Source organism: Betta splendens, chromosome 7 (genome assembly GCF_900634795.4).
Source record: "Betta splendens chromosome 7, fBetSpl5.4, whole genome shotgun sequence".
NCBI classification, from domain to species: Eukaryota; Metazoa; Chordata; class Actinopteri; order Anabantiformes; family Osphronemidae; genus Betta; species Betta splendens.
Window position 1 is genome coordinate 17344699 of NC_040887.2, and position 16422 is coordinate 17361120.

General features: G+C 42.3%; 1 protein-coding gene across 2 annotated transcripts in view; it reads right to left on the reverse strand.

Moving 5' to 3' along the window:
- The window catches only part of scube3 (signal peptide, CUB domain, EGF-like 3), a 52550-nt gene that overhangs the window by 34705 nt on the left and 1423 nt on the right, over window positions 1-16422 (reverse strand). For both annotated transcript variants that reach the window (XM_029156283.3, XM_029156284.3), the window contains exons 2-3: window positions 5613-5735; window positions 2952-3077 (exon numbers count right to left, since the gene is read on the reverse strand). In XM_029156283.3, the coding sequence (XP_029012116.1) occupies window positions 2952-3077; window positions 5613-5735 (249 nt within the window). The remainder of the gene's footprint in view (window positions 1-2951; window positions 3078-5612; window positions 5736-16422) is intronic.

The following is a 16422-nucleotide window of genomic DNA, read 5'->3' on the forward strand; positions in this document are numbered from 1 at the left end:
GCTGATCCGTGGCACATCAAATGATCCACGCATGACTGGACGCCGCTGCTAAATGACTCGGAAAATAGCCTTGTTTTACACCCTTGCTACAAGTGCACAAGAGGAGTAGGAGAGCAAAAAATGAAATAAAGAATCACAAGTCTTCCTGGAGTTAAGCAGACATCACCCTCCAGATCCATAAACTTCAAATTTACCAAATCCTCTGTCTGACCTAGACCGCTTCTTCCCCATAACTCATATGGAGTTAACCTCAATAATCAACTCTTCCAAGTCGTCCACATGTCTTTTTAGACCCAGTCCCAACCAGATTACTTAAAGAAGTTTTGCCTTTAATCATCTCGTCTATATTAAATCAAAACAATCAATCTTTAATAATGGCTATGTACCACAGGCTTTTAAGGTGTCCGTGGTCAAACCTTTATTGAAAAAACCTGCTGTGGACTCTGGAGAACTATCCAACTATAGGCCTATTTCAAATTTACCCTTTATTACATAAGATTTTTTGAAAACCCCATGGCTAAACAATAATCTGACCACCTGAGTAGGAATAACCTGTACGATAGATATTCATTCAGGATTTAGAAAACATCATGACAGGAACAGCTCTGGTTAGAGTGACTAATGGTCTTCTCTTAGCTTCAGACAATCTGGTCTGGTCTCTGTCCTTGTCCTGTTAGATCTTAGTGCTGCATTTGATACAATTGATCACAACATTCTATTACAGAGACCAGAACATAGCATCGGAATTAACGGAACAGCACTCGGATGGTTTAGATCCTATTTGTTGAACAGATTCTAGTTTGCTAATGTAAATGACAAATTCTCCACATGCATAAGGATTAGCTATGGAGTACTGCAGGGTTCTGTGCTTGGTCCAATTTTGTTCAGCCTATACATGTCTCCTCTAGGTGATATCATTAGGAAGCATCCTATAAAATTTTATTGTTATGCAGATAATACTCAGCTATATCTATCCTTGGAGCCAAATGAAACAGATCAACCAGTCAAAATTTGTTTAAAGACATCAAATCCTGGATGTCCCAAAACATCCTTCAACTAAATTTAGATAAAACCAAGGTTTTTATTATTGGCCCTAAAAATCACAGACAGACACTGTTCAGTCAGATAGTTACTTTGGATGACATAACATTAGCTTCAGATTCTACTGAAAGGAACATTGGTGTCATCTTTGACCAGGATCTCTCTTTCACATTGTATATTAAACAGATCTCCAGAACCGCCTACTTTCATCTTAGAAATATAGCTAAAATCAGAAGCATCCTCTCTCAAAGCGATGCAGAGAATCTGATCCATGCATTTGTTACCTCTAGGCTGGTCTACTGTAACTCTTTACTCATAGGATGTCCTAACAGCTCCTTAAAAAGCCTACAGCTAATTCAAAATGCTGAAGCCAGAGTTCTGATGGGACTTAGAAAGAGAGATCACATGTCTCCTACATTAGCTTCTCTGCACTGGCTGCCTGTAAAATGTAGGATAGAATTTAGCCCAGAGCACTGGGATACTTGTGGTTCCGAGAGTCTTTAAATGAATGGAAGGCAGAGCTTTTAGCCACCAAGCTCCTCTACTGTGGAACCAGCTGCCTGTTCAGGTTTGAGAACCTGACACACTCTCCACCTTTAAGATCAGGCTTAAAACCTTACTTCTTGATAAAGCTTATAGTTAAAGATGGTTAAGGTAACCAGCAATGATTGTTAATCACAGGAACAATCTCTTAAATAAGCTGCACTGGACATAGACTGCTGGGGGACTTAATTTATACACTGAGCTCCTCTGGTTCCTTCTAGCTCTTAACCTATCATTATTCCATGTTTAACTAACTTTTTCTCGTTCTTTCCAGTAGTTGTGCTTCTCCCCCGCTATCTTTCTCCCACTCTGTCCTCACCTACAGGTATCATTGGACTCAGAGCTGTGTCTGTGATGGGCAGCTGCAGAGCCAACCATCCTGTATCCAGTCTTTGGTCCAACCGTCCAGCCTGTGCTTGTTAATGTTGCTGTGCTTTTCTTTCTCTCTATCCCCTCACTCCAACTGGTCGAGGCAGTTTGCCGCCCACATCCAGCCTGGTTCTGCTGGAGGTTTCTTCCTTGTTAGAGAGGGAGTTTTTCCTCTCCACTGATGCTGTTAAATTGTAATTATTACAATTAAAGGCTTGCTGTATGTATGATTTGTTGGGTTTAGTTACTGTATGTAAGGTCTTAATCCTTACCCTGTAAAGTGCCTTGAGATAACTTTGTTGTGATTTGGCGCTTTATAAATAAAATTGAATTGAAATGATTTGAATTCAAACAGATTCCTTACCAATATAAAGTTGTACTCCATTCCAGTGTGCAGCTGCTAAACGCCTCATTGCTAAGTGTTAGGATTTCTAAGTGATAGGATTTCTCTTTATTTGTTCATCGTATTATAAAGTCGGCTGTAGCCGGTTACTTTCCTCCACAACAATGTCAGAAAAGCTACCAGCATCAGCATTACATCAAAATGCATTGTGCTGGGGTCATAATCAAGGAGGATATTGCTTCAGAGAAGAATCTGACTAGAGGATGAGAACAAGGCAAAAGGAAGATGGTGCATTGGGGAGAGGAGGCAAAGGAGATGTGTAGCAAAGGTGGATGATGTCTATGTTTAGCTCCCAGCAGCAGGAGGCTGCCTTTATGTTATAACCCTTTCAGTATGTTCTCTGTGAAGCTGACATGAATGACAAACCATGGAAAAGAACTGACGGCTGATGGCTCACTCACTGCTCAACTCAACATCTTCATAAAGTTTTTTTTTTTCTATCACCTACGAGAAACCAGGGACTGGGTGATCTGATGCAGAGTAGGACTTGGAACATATATTAGCATCCATGAGATTTGACACCCGCTTTGCTGTCCCTGTCCTGCGTAAATGACCTGGCTGCTGGGAGGAAACATTTAACACATCACAAACTCACCCAGACAATTGTGGCCATCATGTGCCAAGCGGAAGCCATCGTAGCATGTGCACCTGTAATTCCCCGGGATGTTCATGCACTCGTGGACACAGCCGCCGTTGTACTCAGTGGCACACTCGTCAACATCTGTAGAGAGACAAAGACCAGAGACGTGAGTGTGTAGCCTCACACCACTAACGTAGGAGCAGCAGCCGTCAATGAGCAGCTGAAATGAAAACATTGACATATCTGACTTGAGTTACGCTAATCAGTTAATTAGTATAGCTTAATAAGTACAAAACAGACATTCAACAGGAACGTGAACCAGCAAATGTTTCATCTGAGTCTAATTAAGCTTTATGGTACAATTTAAATAACCTGCTTTGTTTCATCTTTCATTTTTAAAAGCTAAACTGGGAAGAAACAGCAGCTGTGGTTATTAGTCGCTGATGAAACTTGGGTAGAGGCCAGAAACTCACTCATTTGGCTTTGCCTAAGAGCTGAAACTATCAAACATTTTTTTGCTTTTCATGTGTTAAAGTCTGAACTGTGGTAAGTGTATTGTCCCGAAATATAAAACATAACTTCATCCCAACTTCTCTACCAGTCTGTTACTTTGTCTTTGTATCGTACATCAGCCGTCATTGACAAGGCAGACGACTCGTCACACCTACAGGTAAACCAGGTAAACCAGGTTAACCAGACCTGCCAGATGAGGGGAGAACGTTCAAGCCCAAGCTGAGAAGTCACGTAAAGGTCACATCTGAACTTGGTGAACTGACATCTCTACAGCTCGGTCTTCGTGCGGGTTGTGAGTCCACTGGAGTCTATCCCAGCTGTCATTCAGGTAAGAAGCAGGTTCTACCTGCATGGGTCGCCAGTTAGTCACATACAAACACACTGCAGAATCTGCACACAGACATGGGCAGAAGATGCAAACTCCACACAGGAGGCAGCGGTTCTTCACCCATGTCACTACTCTGACCATAAAACCAATACATCAATCAAACCATAAGTTCATCCATTCTAGCACCTAAAATTAAAGATGTCACCATGACCAAGAGGAGGCAGAGACAAAGAGCCTGCAGATCGCTGTGACAGCCTGAGTGGAGTTGTCTGCTATGGTTATGATGATGTCTGAGGTGGATTATGAACGCAGCATGCTTCCACTAAGCACTTACTGGCCCATTTAAGGCCCATGATCCTGGCCATTTAGCTGCTCTTTGAGGCTGCCTCACTCAGGGCTTAATTGGACTTGACAGCAGAGGGTTGGGAGCGAAAACAGAATCACTCTCCTGCTTCCCACACATCTCTGTCATTCCCTGGTTGCAGCAGACAATCAGCCTTCACTTTTTTGCACTGCTGTAAACCTGGAACACCCAGCACATGTTAACGCAGAAGTGATTCTTCTCCAATGGCTCTAGATTTGTTTTTGTTCAGTGCTTGTCACATCTCAGAGGTAATGCCAAAGATTTGTCTCTTTATGTCTAACAGATGTGGATTTGTCTTAGACAAGAGCGTATAATAAACAACAAACCACGAGTTTAATGCTGAGGATAAAATATAATAGAAGAATAACAGTTTTTGGCTTGATGTACAGACAAGACTCTAATAAGAACCATGTACAGTTTAATCATACAAGGTTCTGTGCATTGCATCTAGACTGAATCATAAACACAGACCATAATGTTTTTCTTTAAAACAGACAAGGTCAAATTTATTTCCCATCTGTCTTTTTTTGAAAGACATCATTGATTTTAATAGACAACAAACCACTAATAACAGAAATTAATATAAAAAAGCAATTAGAATAGGAGAAATAAATCTAAAGCTAATTTGTAAATTTATTATATTTACCTCACAATGGAAATAAAAAGAAAATGAAATTACTTTGAAAAAAGCCTGGTAATACTGTATGTTTGAGGCTGTGATGAGATCTGTTGTCATATTTATTATTATTTTAGTTGTGCACACACACACATCTGTCCTTACCACCACAAATGCTGAACCTCTCAAGCCTTTGAAGCTGTTGCTCTTATTTTGTCAACTTTGATTTTAATCTGCCTATCAGCGCCGAGGAGTCATCAGCTGACCCTCAGCTAGATGGACATGCCTACTTTCGTTCACATTTCTGAGTCTAACTCTGTGACCTACTGTACAGGCACAAGGCCACAAACAACATTTGGTCAAGTGAATGAGAGAAAAATGATAGTTAAATATGGTTTTATAATACCAACACCAATAAAACAGAAAAATATATGAGACAGAGGTTTTTAGGCTGGAAAAACACACTTGTGTGTGACGGTCCAGGAGTCAAGCCTGTGGCTGTGGAAACATCCCTGACTGCTTGGAAGCGCCTCTAACTGCCATTTCAGCCGCTATCTTAATTCTCTCCTCCAACATGTGTTGGAAATTTACTGCTTCACTTCATTTTGTCACAAAGCAGGACCTGGCTCTGCCTTCCTCCCTTCCCTCGCTTGTCTACCTCTTCAGGAGAGTCTGAAAGCTAATGACTTATGGTGAGTGAGACAGAAGCTCTTATGGAGTTTGTCTTTGGCCCGAGGGCTTGCGTTCATCAAGATAAGCTAAACTAACGGGAGAAACGTGGCTTTAACTTCATTTTGCTGTAAAAATCTGCCCCATGCTAAAGACAGGAGTCAGAGTGAGTCCCAGCGGACTTACCTTCACAGTGTTTGCCGTCCCCTTTATAGCCCGACTTGCAGATACATTTGTATGACTTCAGGGTGTTTTGGCAGATGGCATCGATGCTGCAGTTGTCAAGAGCCTCTGCACACTCATCCACGTCTGTGGAGGAAGAGGGACAAAGCGGTTGGTTGATGAAGCTGAAATGTTCTGTAGTTTACACTAAAGACTGTCCCACTGACACCAACGACCCATTTTAACACACAAGTCATGAATATATGGAAACTCTATTAACTAAAACAATGACATGAAGCCTGAACCAACCCAGTTCTAACCCATGTCAAAAAATGCTTTTGTCTGTTAACACTAAAAGGCTTCAACAACCAGATCACTTCAAACATACCGATTAAAATGTGGGTTAATTTAGTAAAATGTAAGATTCTAGGACCAGATAAAATAACTCAGTAGAAATATTGTCCGTTGAGTGACTTCTGGATTTAGTTTGAATTCTAACAGAGAAAATGTGGGGAGATAAGAATGGAAATGGTTTTAACCAGAAGCGTGTTAAGGTTTGCCTCATGGAGGGCTAATCCAACCGAATCCCAGTTAACTAGCCCAGGTGTTTGGGATTACCCCCTGCACACATGGTTTGCTTAGCTTCCAATATCCACTCTTATCACAAACGCTCCACAGGAGCCGGCTGATCCCACGGGGAAATGACCCTAGCTAAACCCCTGAGCTTAACATGGTGGCTGCAGCAGCCTGTGGCTGTAGCACACACAAAGTTGTTGTGGAAATGCAAAAATTGACTAGAGAGAGAGAGAGACATTAAATCAAATCTAAAATAGACATTACTCTGCCTTAAGCACCTCAAGGACACAACAGACATTTATAATGTTGGCATGACTGAGAAATTATTAAATAAATTGTTAAATTAATGTATATTTATTTTTTGCCACTAAATGTTTTGCCGGGGTTGTAGTGATTCAAGTGGGTCACAGAGCTGAGCCATAACATTAATAACCCGAGTGGTTAGAGAGCTGAAAGTCAAACCAGACCTTTAACACACAGGACTGGATCCTTCGCACGTGGGACTCATCCACAAGATTAATGTTTCTGTATAATAGTGGTGAATAAACTGACCAACGCCACTAACCCTGCAGCTACGGAACTAATCTAGTGAAGCCAAGATAAATCACATTTCTGTGTGTCTCACACATGCATGCACGCACGCACGCACGCACACACACCAGATATTCCAAAGCGACAAACTGACTCAACAACACAGAGCAAAAGAAAAGATGCAAGCTCATTGCATTGTCATTATCGCCAGGTTTTGATGAATACTTTACTCGTTTCTGTGCAGTAGCACCTTCAACAGTGGCTGATTTTTTGCTAAGTTTTCACAAAGGTATTTAATGATGCAAAGACTCTGCGCTGATTAATAATATGTGAGAACAATGAGAATTCTACTCAGCAGCAACCAGGGGCCTGTCTGCTGGGATAACAGCATGAGGGGCTGTGTGAGGAACCGCCGTTCAACAGACCAGGTAATAATCAGCACCAAACATCAGGTTTGCTGCCAGGTTTCTATGTGGTAATTAGTATTCATTATGACAGAAAGCCTCAGAATCTCTCTTTTCATCTTGTTAATAATGTTCCCATCTGGAGCATTACTCTACTTAAAAGAAAACTGATTTTCAATGGGGGTTGACCAAAACAATCTCTGGTAGTATTTAAGAATGAAGAGACACGGAAAAAATTATCATTTACAGCACTAGTTGTAGCCTGAGCCCAAGGCAAAAAGGCCTCTGGCCTGTTTCAAAGGCTTGTTGCAGGGGATTAAATGATAATTTTTTTGCATAGAAAATAAGGAGAAATCTGAGTGTCCTTTTATTCTTAAATACTACCGGAGATCGTTTTGATCAACCCCCATTGAAAATCAGTAAAGTTTTCCTTCAATCTCTCTAGTCCACACAAGGTTGTCATACTTTTACTCTGAGACACACATACACTTTCGTTCTGAGACTCACCCATGCACGAGGCAGAAACTGTAATTACACATCAAAGTGTGTATAGTGGCTGAAAGGTTACCTGCACAGCTTTGATATAGGTAATTAAAAGATACGTAAATGCATATGACTCCCAAATAATGCAAAAGTACTGTATTTTACAACTAAATATTAGGCTTTATGTTTTGGGCTTTCTGCCATGTTAAAGGTGCATAAAGGACTTGAGTGAAGTTTTAAATGACGACTCCGAGCAGTTTGCAGTGAATCTAGGACTTTAAAATAAACACAACTGCCTCCGTGTTTAGGAACAGCATCTAAACCAGTGTAATTATGTAAGTAACTCTGAAAAACCTGCTGTCTGCTCAGAAAAGCTGTCCAAGCTGGAAACCTTGCAACGGAAATGTGTCTTCATGCAAACATCACATAGAGCTGTTCACTTTATCCCACAGTGAGTTTGATGCAAACAACAACAATGTTAAATAAGTACAAACTAAGACATTCGGGTCCATCAGCTTCAATCATCCATGTCCGTCACAGCATTGTTTGAAAACTCCACCCATAAAAGTTAGTGGGCGAGTGCCAACCAACACACAAACAACAAAGCTGAAGGCGCCACTCGTTTTGGTCTATGCCATTGAAATAAACACATCAGACTCAATATGTCCTTCAGTCTAGACGACGCTCCTCCCAACACTCAAGTGATGCTTCCCTGGTAATCGACTCATGCCCAAGATGAGAACAAATGGTGCTTTTCATATTCTTTTGTGCTGAGGGATCCTAGTTGCTGGAAACAACGCCGGTGCTCGGAGACAAGGATGAATAAACAAAGTCAGAACAGAAGAAGAAAACCAAAGAGCTGCTGGGCAGTGCTCAGATGTTCGGGCCTCTAGGGAACGAGTCATTTTGAATACAGCCGCGACTGTAGCCCGACTCTGAGCACATTAAAGCCACAGACAGCTGGAGTGCGTGTTTAAACCCAATGACATTGTCAGAATAGTAAATTCAGGGATTTTGTTGGACGAGGCCAAGTAGTAAAATAATGATATATGTTTTTACTTCTCCTTAAATCAGTTCACATCAGCTATTGTACGCTCAATAAAACTCATGTCAAACCTTTGACCCACAGCAACATTTTTGAGACAAGGATCTAAATGAAAGTGACGGATTTTACCTGTATCCAATTTGCCAGATAAAACATCCTTGTATACTCAGAGGCGGTGATTAGGAAAGTTACTCTGAGATGCCATTAGTCCATTTATACCAAACCAGTCCCCACATGTAAGTCAGCGCTGCCGTAAGGGCCTTTGGCTGTGGAGGTGAGACCTTGTCAGAGGTGCTTTTCCTACCTGATTTATAGGAAGGCCCGGGATAAGCAGTGTATTTAGCTCGGCCGGCTCGAGGGCGTGTTAGCAGGAATTAGACTCCGAGGGGAGAGTGCGACTGTGTTGGAGAACTGTAGGGCCGAAGGTGTGCAGTTCAAACATAGGGTAATGTTTACTTAGAGTGTTGGGACCCTCGCTGTTTGCTTTGCCCCGGCCCTCCCAACCTTCAGCCCATCACCTTTCCTTCACATACAGAAATAGACTAAGTGGAGCTGGGGCACCCATAGGTGTAGCCTTACTGGAGCTGCCTGCAGCCAACACCAGAATAATAGTCACAAATAGGAACCAAGTGATGCATTCATTCCTCCGGAGCAATAAAACATTTAACTGTGCTTTTCTCGCAGAAATATCCGGAGCAACACTTGAACATTCGAGGGTTACAGACGAAACGTTTCCTTCCTTTCCACGAGCTGCATGTACAGTATGAGCAGAGAGCGACGGGTTCAAGGCCATAAAAAAGGTGTTCTTCACATCAGGGTTTGTCGTGCTGTGTGTAATTACAAAGGAACAAGTATTGTAATTATCCATCTCAGAACCACACTTACACTGTACTTAGGGTTGTGGTTGAGCAGGATGGGGTTAAGGTCAGGATAATTGCTTTAGGTAGAGAGCAGCACTGACAGAAGGGCTGCACTGTATCAGCACATTAGCTGTAAATGATCCATATGATGATCCATAAACAGCTTCTATTTGTCACGAAGGGCCTATTTCCTCAACATTAAACTTCAGTGTAATGCATCTTTCAAAAAAACTGGACACAGATGTTTGCTACAGTCCAGAGATGCTTCCCACATCACATTACATGCTGGGAGAGAACACAACTGGTTTCCAGTCTTGTGTCACCAAATTATTCTTGTGTGAACATTTCTGGAAGTTTCTAGTTAAAGACAAACTTTCCGTCTTCAGGAAGACATTCTCCTCGTCATCACTATGCACAGTATGTGGAGCACAAACGTGCAGAGAAGCAACAATAAGCATCAGATTTGAGTTGAGCCAAAATCAAATGCATGCGCATGTAAAACGCATCACATAAGGTGGAGGCCTGAGAGGAGCCAGGACCAGGCTCTGGAGACGACAGGAATTATGGTTGGTTGCGACAATGCGACAAAGTGAACATCACTCGTTGACTCATGGTCGTCTCAGCTTCAGGAGAGCATGAGACTAACCTCCCCAAAATTGCGGTTTGGATAAAATGCAGACGTCAACATTAACACAGAATTTAGCATCCTATGCCCCTCCTGCCCAGATCCTCTCCGGCTAATGAAGGGACACAGTGTTGGTCGTCCAGCAAGGCTCTAAAAAGCTGGGAATAAAAATATCAACTGCTTCCATTGGTGATATTTACACTCATCCTTCACACACTCCAAATGTTTAGGGATCGTGACCACTGACTGATCCTGGTCTTTAGAAACTGTGATCGCGACTTCAAACCCCCACGTCCCTCCCTGCTTATGTCCACTAACCATGAAACCTCCGATTAATCTGAGGGCGACGGTGAAATGAACAAGAACAAGCAAACCAAGTTTCAGAAGAGAAACATCTTGTTAACATGACGAAAGACATTAACTGTGCTGATGCCTGAAACTAGTTACTACCAGGGCCAGTAATAAAACCAATTAACAGGATGTGCAGCCTGTAAATGCTGCAGTGGATCTAGCTACACTGTCTTAAAAAAAAAAAAAGTCCATTAACTCTAATTATAAAAAAGTTTACTTTAGTCATTAAAATACTAATAATTATACAAAACATTTTATATTTGAAATTTTTCTCAATAAGTGAAAAAACTAAATCTAACTAATTATTTTTTCTTATACCCAATTAAATGTAATTAATTTAATGTCATACAGTAAAGAAGCTAAATGTTAGATTTTTTTGTAGGTTAGTTAATTTGGTTATCATTTACATAAATCAAAAGTGATACAGCTTTTCTTCACCTCAAAGTTTTCACTTTAAAATTAGATGCATAATTAAAGTTTATTTAAAGGATTTTGCTGAGCTTCTTTAGTTTAACTATAACACTACAAATTGTCCTATTACACGAGGCTAGGGAATCATCGGAACGGCACGCGTTTCCAACAACACAAACACCAAACAGATTAAAAATCGCGGCCGTTGGCTTTGATTTTGATCACAGCCCCAGCATTTAGTCGCAGCACTTCCTTTAGCATGTGTGGCCTTAATAGACTATGACTCAGAGCTCCGGACCACCTCCAGAAGGAAAACACTTATTACAGTAATTAAGTGAATCATACAGTAATACAGAGCGAGAGCAGAGAGTGGCTGCCGTGACACACTCTGCAGTAAATGGTGGAGGTCTAATAGTTCATACCACGACAAATAATAAAGCTCAACTTGTTTCACATTAGTAGCTGAAGTGACAAGAAAATCATTGGTACCTTTCAAGGGATTTTTCACCGTTCCTGGCATTTGTCCTTCAACCTTAATGGCTCCTCGACCCATTCAACATATTTTATATGCAGGAAGGTGGCACTTAGTCCAGCTGTATAGTGTGTATTTATACAACCAGAGCTAACTGACATGACACTCTCCCCTATGCACACAGCAATTACATTCATTGGAGGCTTCAGTCAGATACAGTACCAACTATGAAGATGGCAACATAGCAATTACAGCACAAGTGTGATATTTTTAGTTGTTTCCTGTCAAACTGAGGTATAAAATGAATGGTGCTCTGTGTAAGCCGTGAAGCAGGATTTAACCAAACCCACTGTATGTACGCTTGATTTAAATGCTAAAAGACAGCAAAATGACTTCATGCAAACACTATAACACATTTAATGAGCTCTCCATCACTGTTTAACCATCTCCCACCAGGCTGGACGACACAGTTAAAACACTGACAAAGGCAAATGTGATCTGTAGCAGACACCATGGGAGACAGAAGAAATAATGGAATAATAATCTACAAAAAGTATCTAGTAACTTGTCTAAGTCTTGTTTAATGAAGGTTCATGCAGTAACATCTGTATTAACCTGTGGAATCCTTATGTTTGAAAAAGATTAAACAAGCAAAACAGTGGTAACAAACAGACAGGGAGACAGACAGACAGACACCTTTTACTGAAATTCAGAGGCCAAATGAATAAATGATTGATATTTTAATCTAATGTGAGTGTAATTAGTAGATAATTATTATTATTATCTGTGATGGATGATTGTAATGTTTTAAAACTGATCTATAAAATCTATATCTATAAAAGACTGTATATGTGAACAGCAGAGGGTCGCATGGACTTTCCCCTTGTTTCTGTCCGTTGAGGACGTCTCAGATTCATTAGTTAGGTTATCTTTCTTTTTACCCAGAATGCAACAGGCATAACCCACCAAATAAATAACTTGGCTTTTTTTCCATCTGGATTCCTTGATGTATTGGGTTGGATTTTTCCATTACTAAGCAGAATAAGAGCATTTCCTTTCACTTCCAGCAGTCTCTAAAGCTGGCGCTCACTATCAGGAATGTAAACACACACAGTCTGTAAACAAGGCTTTCTCTGACCCCCAACCCCCTCCTACAACGCTGACCACTGCAGGCCGGTCAAATGATGTCCCTCGCTGACCCCCCCCCCTAAATTCTAAAAGAGACGCAGCCCCATTATTCAGCCGAAAGGTCACAGGACAGAGCCGGGAAACAGGCTGAAGAGAAGGGAGTCAGTTGCAAGTGCAAGAAAGTACAGACACCGACATGACCGTTCCAGTGACGTGTTTTCCTCAATCACCATACCCCAATCAGTGAGTAATGAGACAGAAAACAAATGTGGGCTTCGTGATCAGGGTGCGAGAGGATTAACGAGCTAAGAGCCGCTGCAGCTGGCTGAAGGACGGCTCAGAGGTTCCTCAGCAAGCCATCAGCACTTGTAAAGGGGGCTCTAGAGGTGAGTCTAAGACTGTGGGGTCAGAGCGCCGTCAACACTGACTCCATCCTCCCCCGAAACCAATGGGGATGTTGTCAGCACAGCGCTGCATCTGCACCGAGAACAAAGGGCATTGACAGGGTGAGAGGGGAACCGATCAGGAGAGAGAGTTTCCTAATTTGAACCACAATGCCACAGTTGAGAGAAGCATCTACAGATCTTATTTGGAACATATTGTTCAGATTAGAGCCTTGATAAATAAACAAGCTCCAAACAGGCTCTGCAGGCCTTTCTCCTGACTGTGAGGGCTTGAATGGACACTGGCTGCATACAAAGAACATGTCCTACTGTTCTCTAAAAGGCTGAGGTGATTTAAACTACATTTTTTACTTTCTCCCTCTGCTACACCTGAAATCTCCAGATTCATCAGCCCTGTAGCCCTGTTCTAAATGAGGTGACAAGAAGTGGTCACCAGGGCCTCGCCAGATGCTGACAAAGTGATTTACTGCAACAAGGAGGGGGAAAAGGTTCCATGACAGAGGGGGCTCCACAGCTTATGGGCTCCCTGGGGAGCAACAGATTGGGGTTCTGTTTGTCTGGGACCTCTCACTCATAGCACATTTAAAAAGTCAGCAAAGAGTTAAATGATAGGAGCAATCACTTCATTTGTGGGTAAAATAGAACGTGTCAGGTACCAGCTGCTTAGATTAGCGTAGCTTATCTTAGCATAGTCCAAAAATACAACTAGCGTGACTCCATCAAAGGGGACAACAGTGAAGCTCCCTAATTAAAACAGAAGAATTTCTGTGTTTGATTCATGATAAAAAGTGTGTTAACATATTTCATGACTCCAAGCGGTTGCTAAGCAACCAGCAGGGACCAACAATGTTATTGAATAAATCTAAGAAAATATTTAGTGTTAATTGGTGATCTAAGATGACACTGTTACCATCGTTTCAGTCTACTGTGAGTTCAGCAGACGGTGGCAGGAAGCTGACATCCAACTCACCAAGTATAAAGAAATATTAATAGAAATGCTTATATTGATTTTATATACATATGTATGTAATATGATTATATAAAAATGCTTAAATGCTGTGTGTGTGTGTGTGTGTGTATATATATATATATATTTTTTTTTTTTAATAATGAAATTTACCTTGAACTGAAAAGTCAGTTTTTTAAAGCTAATTTACTGCCACTATTAGAAAATATTTTGGTTTTTACCTCCCAGGGAGCATGAAAGTGACCTGAGGGTCATGTCTCACAGCAAACCACGCAGCTTGGGCTTTACATGATGCTCAACCTAAACGCTTTGTATCAAGCTGAGCCCTGTGACAGTAATCAACCCAACTCCTCCCTGTGTTTGAAGGATTCTCCGCCTGTGATGCAGCCTCATTTTGGGAAGCGCGAGTACTTTGGGCTGCTAAGAGCAATCATTAATATCCAGTCTGCACTGACAGCACACCCGCAGATCAAAGGCGCTTTTTGTGAGTCACTCTGCTCTTGGACAGACTTGTTATCAAGAGTTTTCAACACTCAAGTAATGCCAAGATAATAATCTCTGCTATGTAACAACATGTACAGTGGCACTGGAGCACCACTTGTCAGACAGATGCTTTCTGAGTGTGTCTGCCGAGTGGAAGCGGGATTGATCTCTTCCACCCACTCTGCAGATGACCAAGGGCTGCCTCTAGGCTCATTCTGCCACGGTGCGCTGATCAGAGCGAGAAAACAGAAAACAAAACTAGACGCCTGCTGAGGGAGAAGAGTGACAGGGCCAAGCTCCGCTCCTATCATTACAGGAGAGCGATTTGTTTGGTTTAAAAAGGTTTCAAGCTCATCTTCCTCAATTGGGCTTCAACAGTGAGTAGCAGGCAGCAAAGATCCATAATGACCCGATCTTTCAAGTCCAGGACCTCTCAAAGTCACCCAGACATTATTTTCCCAGCAGAACTAAACACATCTTCCGTTTTCTGGGTGTCAAATATGACTTTGCCAAAGGCTGAGCTCCGGTGGCCTGGCAGGCAAATTGGGACTTTGGTGCCTTCTTGTTCTGAGGTGCATCCAGCTTCTGAGCAAAAAAGTGTAGCTCAGCAAAAAGCACTGCAGGAGCTTGTCAGTGCAAAAAGTGCAGTCTGGGAAACAAGAGCAAAAGTGAGGAAATTTAATTCCTCAGTGTGTGTCAAAGTGTTAAAGGTAGATGAATGGACAGGCCAATGCTGCAGTAGATGCTGCCACAGCCTCCGTCTCCGTGTATGACTGTCCGTTACTCTACTGCTCAATACTACTAACACTTAACCAGTTCAAGGCCAAAGGGGGATTCAAAGACAAAATCCTAATTTAACTGGTTTTCTATGTGGCCACTTTTAAAGAATTATTGCCCATATGCATCTTATTTCTGACACACAGCGTCTCACACAGGCCTGCAGCATATCCAGGAGTGGACTGGACGAGAGGAAGCGAAGAACGCAGCAGACCAGAGCTGGGCTCCCGTGATTGTTGCTAATACATAAATATCACTTTGGTTGATGGAAGCCGTTCTGACACAGGGAGTGTAAAGCAACTTACCAGAGGAAAAGCAGAGCTACTTCATTAAGTGCCGAGGAAAGGAAGCAGGGACAAAGCAAACAAAGCAGGAGTTGGGGAAAAAAGGAAAAGGGCTGAGTGAGTGTTGGGGGTCGCTGTGTGGGCGACCTCTGCGTCCTCCAGTGGAGGATCAGGCAACTTCTCAAGGTAAGCCTCCCCATCACTTGGGCCTCATGCTGCCAAGGCTGCTCGGTTCCCACAGTGTGTCCTTACCCAGCTCTGGCCTTCCTCCTGTGTTCTCAACCCCCAGGTCCCGGAGCAGAGGTTACACCAACACAACCAGCTACAGCAGCATGTCAGCCCCACACCAACCGTTGCCTTGGTGCTGCTGCGAGATCTCCTGACTCTTTTCGAGGGAAAGTGATTTGCCATGACGTCTCTTTCCTCTCTTCTGCTCCTTCCCTCGCTTGTTGCTGCTCGGCCTCTAAGGAACCTCGTCTCTCACGTCTGCCTCTGCAGCCTTAATCTCTCCTGCTTCCTCGCTCTCATTTTTCCTTTCTTTGTCATTCTCTCCACCACATCCTCAAACCTTCCCTCCCTCATTCCATTCTTCATTCACTCTTTCTCTTCCTGGAGTAATGACTGATGCCTGAGCGCAGATGCATGATTAGACTGACATTGTTGAAAGACAAAGACTCTTGTTACAACATCTGCATTGAATAAATATTGGCCTGAAAAATTGTGCATTTCTTTCGCATTGTAAATCTCTCAGTTTCTTCATTTTTCTAAATTCTTCCCAGCTCACAGACTTGTCAGTGCCACAGAGTTGCCACCAACATCAAACACAATATTTATTTTCAGTTAGGCTCAAAATATGCTCACAAATATCTCCAGAGCCAAACGCAGACAATAAGTCACTGCAGAGCTGCTCTGATAAACACAACGGGAGCTGAAGCCTTATCAAGTGCTCGTCTGCAGCATTTCACCGGGTGACCAAAAAACAGGTGCATGCCATTACACATGGACTCGGGCAGCAGCATTCCACGTTACAAGG